General features: G+C 36.7%; 1 protein-coding gene across 1 annotated transcript; it reads left to right on the forward strand.

The window, feature by feature from the left end:
• The first annotated feature begins 7209 nt into the window (after nucleotides 1–7209).
• On the forward strand, nucleotides 7210–8349 carry LOC109184111. Its single transcript, XM_019334157.1, has one exon. It carries the CDS (start codon nucleotides 7210–7212, stop codon nucleotides 8347–8349), a length of 1140 nt encoding a protein of 379 aa, XP_019189702.1.
• Nucleotides 8350–8371: the final 22 nt, after the last annotated feature.

Genomic DNA, 8371 nt, shown 5'->3' on the forward strand with positions numbered 1-8371 from the left:
CCATCAATAGCTCCATCATGTATCAACAAAGGGTACAACGATTTGTACAAGATCACACCATGAGAATCAACCAAGAGGTTTCAATAAAGACATGAAGCAATACTCAACAACAATGGACTACAATCCAATACCAATATGATTGGCAACACGAGTTGCCAATCCTCATTAAGAAGGAACAAACCATACATACTAGCATAACAACATCAAACTAGCATGCTCATCAAACGGGTAAACTAAAATGGTTCCAACGAACCTTCAAGACTCATATTAGTCCAACGAATCACAAGGTTGGACCCTTAGCACGATTCAAGACACCAAATCCTAACATGGAATCCTAACACATCGTTCTAGACATACGAAACATCAAGAAGACTCACAAAAGCTCAATAATCCAACAACGGGAGGTCAAAACATCAAATACCAAAAGGAAAGAACCATGGGGAAACAATTCCCCGCCATCATCATCACGTTCCCCGCAGGTGAGGCCACGGGTAGAGCCCTGCCCTTGGACCTGCCCGCGGGGTACTATCCCACAAGCCACGTTCCCCGCGGGTAGGGCGGCGGGTAGGCCACTGCCCTCCGTTCCACCCGCGGGGTACACTTCCTGTACACCACATTTTCCCTTCGGGGAAATTCCTCTCCAAGGTCAAGTTCAAGTCCAAAACACCCAAAACCTCACACACAACAAAGATATGACTTGAACCCAAGAATAGCTCAAAGAAATGCATTCAAGAACCCTAAATACAAGCTCTAAACATGCATTATCATAAGATCATGCATCAAATCTCACAAATACACCAAGAATCATCAAATAGAAGCCAATAATCATTCATAGCAATAGAAAATAGATTTTGTAGAGCATGGGTTACCTTTGGAGACCAAAAACCACTTTCTTCTTACAATCCTAAGCCTCTCCTTGAAGCTCTTTCTCACCCAAGACTTCTTACACAACCAAACCACAAAGAAAACACCAAAATAAGATAAAGATACCTTAAAGCTAACTAGAAACACTAAACAACTTAAGATCTTACCATTTCCTATGCTAGGGATGTAGAAAGGTGGAATCATTAGATGAATCCTTGCAAGGCTAGGGAATTCTTCTTCTAGCTTAGAGAGAAAGCTAAGATTTCTTTAGACAGAAGGTGGAGTGTTTATGACTTGGCTAGCAAGGGAAATGAATGAAGTGTCTTGCTAGGGAAAACTTGAGCATCAAAACATGTGTGAAAGGTCTACTTTACCCTTACTAAAGTTAGGAAGACAAAAGGGTTGAGATACAAAGCATAAGGCAAAAAGTACACATGGTTGACTAAGGAAACTAGTCAAATTCTAGTCCCTCGTCTATTAAATTTTAGGATTTTTAGAAGGAAATTATCAAAGAAAATTAGGATTAATTCCTCAATTAATCTCAATTAAGGGTTAGATTTACGGGGTGTCACATCCTCTCCCCCTAACAATAAGCTTCGTCCCCGAAACTTGGGCACAACGAGTTAAACAAAAATGATAACATGAACAAAATGTGACAATAGTAAGCAAGGAGTGATACCATTGTGATGTTCTTCCGGGACAAAACGATGGTAGCACCGCATTTGAGGGAGCATACACTTCATATAATCAAACAACTCAATACCCTCAGACGCAAGCACCGTATAGTCAAATTTATGACCCGTCACAACCGTCTCCTAGTTACCACCAAGCCTCTACAACTAATTTGCTAGCTCCATTTGGAGCCCCATATCACCCAGCATACGGGTATAGTACATCTGACTACCACCCAAGTCAGTTTGGTGACGTTGGAGAATCATCTGCTCAAGGTGGTATGAACTTGGGACAGCCAAGGCAGGATACGCGGCGAAGCGACGACGCCGATGATTTTATATCATATATGGAACCGACGCAAAGATGGTTGTAATTATTATTCTGCTTGATTATTGCATTATCATTCTGCGTTTTTTTAGTCTCATATTGATAAATTTTTTATCTATTGCAATATATTTGATTAAGACTTCATTATTGAAATTAGCTTAATTACTTAAGGAGTTTGCATCAAACTTTGCTTGAATTTGGCAGGCTTAAAAAGAAAAATAGTACTAAAAATGTGTAGTTAGAGATTCTTTTTATACTTGTGACCTTAGCAGTACGCAAGAGCATGAAACTATCTACATTGACTTTCTATTCATTAGCTGCGCTGACCAAGAATGTTTTGTAGTTGCGATTTTTATCTTATTTTTTATTATGCCAAATTTAATACGAATGATGCCAAAAAAATAAAAATTTAAATACGGTAGGTGGAGGAGTAAATACGGTGATTTACCGTATTTATGAAATGGAAAAGGTATCTCACCTTTCCCTTAGGCGATATACCCAGAAGCCAATCTCTCCTATGGGAAAGACACTTTCCCTGATATGTAACACACAATCGTTATGCCTTGGACCCGTGTCCAGCATGCTTGCTGGACACGGGTAACAATGCCGTTAGGCACTGTTATCTCCTTTTTTTTTCTTTTTTTTTTTTTTTTAATTTCAGATCACTTTGTTATAGAAGTATATGTTCATAATTTTATTACTATATGTTAATAACTATACATTCATAACTCCATAACTGTACGTTCATAACTCTATAACTGTACATTCATAACGTCATAACTGTACATTCATAACTCCATAATTGTACATTCATAATTTTCGAAGCTCTATGTTCACAATTTTAGAGCTCTATGTTCATAATTTTATCACTATATGTTCATAATTGTAAGTTCATAATGTTAGAGCTCTTTGTTCATAATTCGATCAATAACTGTACATTCATAATTCCATAACTGTAGATTCATAATCTCATAACTGTAGATTCATAATCTCATAACTGTAGATTCATAACTCTATAACTGTACATTCATAATCTTCGAAGCTCTATATTCACAATTTTAAAGCTCCATGGTCATAATTTTATCACTATATATGTTCATAATTGTAAGTTCATAATGTTAGAGCTCTGTGTTCATAATTTCATAATTGCATAACTGTACATTCATAATCAAAAAAAAAAAAAATAACGCCGTTAACGCCGTTAACGGCAAAACACGCGCGAAATTTTTTTTTTTAACCAAATGACGCGTTTTTTTTAAAAAACGACGTCGTTTTGGGCCCGTGTCCACAATTCAATGTGGACACGGGTCCAGAGCATAATTTGCCTGTAACACATCACACACATTTTCTTGTCACGAATCCCATGTCACAAAAATTTCTCGCCGGAAAAATCACCATATTAAAGAAGCAAAGGGAATGATTTTGGCCCAAGGGGCCCAAGTACCAAGCCCAACCACTGGGGATGGATTACTATTGCTAACTAGCGGACCACAAAGACAACTTACGTGCTGCGTCATTAACTGAGAAAGAAGGACAATGAATATTGATGGTTTTTAATGGACTGGCCCACCATAAAATCGGGTTGATATCGGATAATGAGTACAAAAAATGTATTTTAGATTTACAATATTAACCTTAGATTTAACACCCATTTAACAGAAATTATAACGGAGGACTATTTGTGGTAAAAAATAAAAGTTAAGGTATGTGTTTTGGTCGAATTGAAAGTCGAAGACTAAAAGGAATACTACCCCAATAGTCATAGGACCATTTGTGCTATTAACTCTTTATTAAATGAGCACAAAATATATGCTAAATTTCAAATTCACTAAATAAAAGTACATAAATCAAGTAATCAAATCCAAAATTCTTTCTTTATTAACTTATGCCCCACTGGTGTTCAGTTCTGAGATCTCCCGAGTGAGAGAGCCACAAAAGTGCCAGTGACCTGTATGCTATTTGGTGTCAATTGAAGTTATAATTTTGTACTATATCGTGGCCCCCAACATGATTTTTCTACTTCCACCACCCCTAAATGTATCATGTTAATTAGTATAATATATTTAAAAAAAAAAAAAAAAAGAATATATAACAGTTATTCATGCACAAAATACATTCATGTCTCTGTTATGCATAACGTTGTAGAATTTTTCAATATAATTACACAAATATATTCTGCAGGCTAGCAAGCAGCTTCCCAGAAATGAGAAAGAGCTTCCATGTTATCGAGCTCATCCAAGAAAAAATAAATAAAAATTGCAACTCCTTTAACTTATGTTGACCTATTCAAAAATACCATTATATTGTGATGTTCCGAGTCCTATGCAGAGAGAAGATTTTATGTTTAAAACTTCAAAGTTCTCTTTGGTTGTTTCTGCCAATTCTCATGAACTATATGTACTACACTATACACTATAATAAGTTTTTCATTATGTCCCGCGACTTCGTGAGGCTAGCTAAGTTAGTTCCACCGACTTTAAAATCTTGTTTCAACAGCAATGTAAAGATTCAAAAGTTTAATTACTTTATTAGGGGTTGTAGTGCATGCTTAGGATTAATTTAGTATAAGTTGGATAAGATTATTATTTTTGGTAATATATTCATGGCCCTTGTAGACAGCCACATCCATTGCATTGCATAGCATATGACATTTATCTAATTATACTAGTTTTTTACGCGCATTGCGCGATTGGGATAATGTCCAATGTTTTTTTTTTTTTAAATAAGTACTTTAAAGTATATTAAGACAAAATTATATTGAATTCATGCATAGATAATTGAAGGTTGAATTTGCGTATTTAAATAGGTAATTCTTCTCCCAAATGTTGAGTCCCCAACCCCAAGGGCCCCCCACACTCTGACCCGACAGAGCATTGTGGGAAGTTGTAAATCACGGTGACTCAATGGTTCAGCAGACAGGACCAAATGCCGGTGTGAACAAGGAATCTGCCCACTTTGGACATAATTCCCGCACTGCCGCCGCTGAGGTTCAAACCTTGGTCTCTTCTCCCAAATACTGCCCACTAAACCATTGAGCTAAGCCCGTGCGGGTTAAATAGGTAATTCTAAGTTTACAAATGCAAGATAATATAGTCAAGATTGATTATAATTGTAAATAAAATAATTGTATAGGTATGGTTGAAACCAAATACGGGACATAAGGGAGAACAAATAAAAATTAGGGCATAAAATATTAAATATATACTAATATTGTTTGAGGAGATTTCTACATTAGGATTTGTGGTTAAGTTCTATTAAGACTTTAATATTAGAATTAGATTAATGGTGTAATTATAATTCTATATTAGACGTTAATATTAGAATTAGACTAACGGTGAATTAACGGTATTTAACGGAAAAGTTAAATGGATAATCATATAATTAAGGATAAATTAGAAAAACTTTAAAAAAAATTAAAACCTGAAAAATTTGAACCATTCATTTGATTTAATAATTTGGCGGTCATTTTTTCTACCCTATGTTAATAATTAAATAAATTCGTTGGTCAAATTCGCTAATATAATCCGCTAACTGCTGATTCTCACTTCAATTTGTTGTGTGATTTGAATACTCTCTTTGTCACAAAATCTCTCAAGTAGTTAATATGGTTGGCTTTATTAATTATATTTTTTTTTAATTTTTTCATGGTATTAATAAAATACTTGGTAAATAAATATATAGCATTATTTTGTATTATAACTTTGATATTTAATTAGAAAAATAGTGCACAAAAAAGATAATAGACAATGTAGTGAATATAATCAATTGATGAATTTGAATGTAAAAATTTTTACATTTGAGAAAAATAAAGACAATATAACTAATGAAAATATTTCTCTTAATTAATTTATTGATAATGAATAATTTTTTTTCACTGAATTAAGACATTGTAAGGACAATGTAGCGAATATAATCAATTAATAAATTTGAATATAAAGAATTTTTATATTGTAGAAAAATAAAGACAATATAACTAATACAATTATTTCTCTTATTTAATTTATTGATTATGAATAATTTTTTTTTGAATAAAGGCATTGTGGACACATAATTCTAAATTAAAGAAATGCATATCTATAATTTTTTGTTGTAGCTACTAAATTATTATTTATATAATTTAATAAGAGTAAAATAGAGTACTAATTATACCAACTTTGATTGGGATGAGGTTTGAACTTAAAGACCTTTTTTTTTTTTAATTGAAATCAATGAGTAAGTTAACGGTGAACTAACGGCAATTCTTAAAATTTTAACGGAATTAGTAACGGTGTGTGGGTATTTTAGGAAATTTTAGTGTAAAATTTAAATCTTATCAATCTTTTGATCAATCTAAGTCATTTATTTGATTAAAATCTGTGACCGCCATTTTTTCTACCCATTATAGGCCTAACTCTCTTGGGCTCTTATTAGTATAGTAGATAGTAGATAGTAGATATAGTAGATAGTAGATAGATATGCTGAATTATATACTAGCCATACTACAAAATCTTATGGAGAATTCCATCACATCCTCTAAGAAGGTAATCAGTGTGCAATTTTTCTCGTCAATTTGGAGTAAAACGGTGAGTGGGATACTCAGTTTTTTGAAAAATCTTCCTGATGGTGTTATTGATTTTATGGAGCGAGACGTAGGAGGTGTGGCCACTAGGCGCATCTATTAATTTCCTGGGACCTTGTCCCTCTGTTGCACAAAAAGAAAAAATAAAAATAAATAAAAATAAAAATCTTAGGATTATTTTTGGTAATTCATGGCCATAGCAGCTGGCAACTCAAATTATACCATGAATCAGGGTCTATCTTGCATTATGGACCCTGGTTCAAAATGACCTTTAAATTATGTGCACTTGATATATTTTGTACCTGCACTGAATACTTAACAAACAAAATGTTAATTGCATATACAGAATATGTTAACATCCACGTAAAATGGTAACTCTAGACACATCAATTGACTGCAAATACATACAGAGTAATATTTTTATCAGGGTCTACAATACAACATGTACTCTGGTTCACGTATAAGAATTGAGCAGGCAACTATTATGATTTAACCCGACATAACGGAATAATATAGCACTAAAACTCGATACAATCAACACTGCACGGCCTGCAATTGTGACATCTTAAATTGTAATTCTATACCCTTAAATATAATTAATGTTTCAATTAGCATTTTATGAGTTGTCTGCTTGTTGCAAGTGGTAGATCCTTTCTTTTTGAGGAATACTATATAAAACTAAACCAAGAGGAATTTTGTTCAAAAGTTCAAGACAACAACCTTAAGGACACAAACTATATATACTATGTACACTAATTCCATTGCACCAAAATCAGCACCTATAGATCATGAAGCAAACATCACCACCTCCACCACCACCACAGGAGAAGCTGCCTCCACCGCCAAGTGACGTGATAAGGACACGCCGGAAACCATCGTCTAGGGGGCATCCACGGTTTGTGGGCGTGCGGCAAAGACCCTCGGGAAGATGGGTGGCGGAGATAAAAGACTCCTTACAGAAAGTTAGGCTTTGGCTAGGAACTTTTGACACGGCCGAGGAAGCTGCCCGGGCTTATGACCGAGCTGCCCGAACCCTCCGCGGGGCCAACGCGAGGACCAACTTTGACCTGCCGGAGTCGGATTCCGGTGAAGGAGGGCGCAACCTCTTGCCGGAAAACTTAGAGCCGTTCTCCTTTGAAGACGCTTGCCGGAGTGAGGAGCCGGAAGGAGGGCTCGTCGGCGCTCTCAAGGCTAAACTCTTTAGCAGTGAAAGCTCCCGCCTTTTCATCCAATCCAGCGCTTATAACGCTACGCCATCAACAAACGCCAAACCCCAAGACGAAAATTTAAACATCCTTAAAAACAACGACGGCGGCGACAAAATATCATCGATGGCGGCGGCGGCGGCGCAATTCTCTTCAACCAACGGTTTAATCGATGCTACCTCTACCTCGTACCTACCCAACGTTGTTGGAGCTGAGAAACCTAAGTTCAACCTCGACCACTACACTCCACAAACCGAACAAAATACCAATATCCACCACAACTACAACATCGATCACATTAGTCTCCTCACGGCCAGCGATCATCCGATGAACACACCGTGGCTTAATCCTAGCCACACAATCGCCGCAACGTCGGGCATGATGCAATGGCCTAATGATCAAACCGTGGGGTGGATCGACACCCTACAAACAGGCGGCCGGGGAGGCCACGAAATGGAGTCGTGTTCATGGCTGCCGATCTCGGCCGGTTTGTCGTCGTCGTATCCGGAGAATTCACTCGACATACTGAATACTACGCCGATGATGATGTCCCAAATAGGCGGAGCGTCGGGCGCCGGTGGAGGCGCTTTGCCGGCGGAGACACAGATTGTGCAGTGTGAGAATGAGTATTGGAATAGTTCTTCTGCGGCGGCGGCGGCGGCGGTTACTGGTGCTAGTGGTGGGGCTTGGGATCCGTTCATGTTGTCATCTGTTTTGGGGTGAAGAATTGCAGGGAGAGAGAATC

This window comes from Ipomoea nil, unplaced genomic scaffold (assembly GCF_001879475.1).
Source record: "Ipomoea nil cultivar Tokyo-kokei standard unplaced genomic scaffold, Asagao_1.1 scaffold1250, whole genome shotgun sequence".
Lineage (NCBI taxonomy): Eukaryota > Viridiplantae > Streptophyta > Magnoliopsida > Solanales > Convolvulaceae > Ipomoea > Ipomoea nil.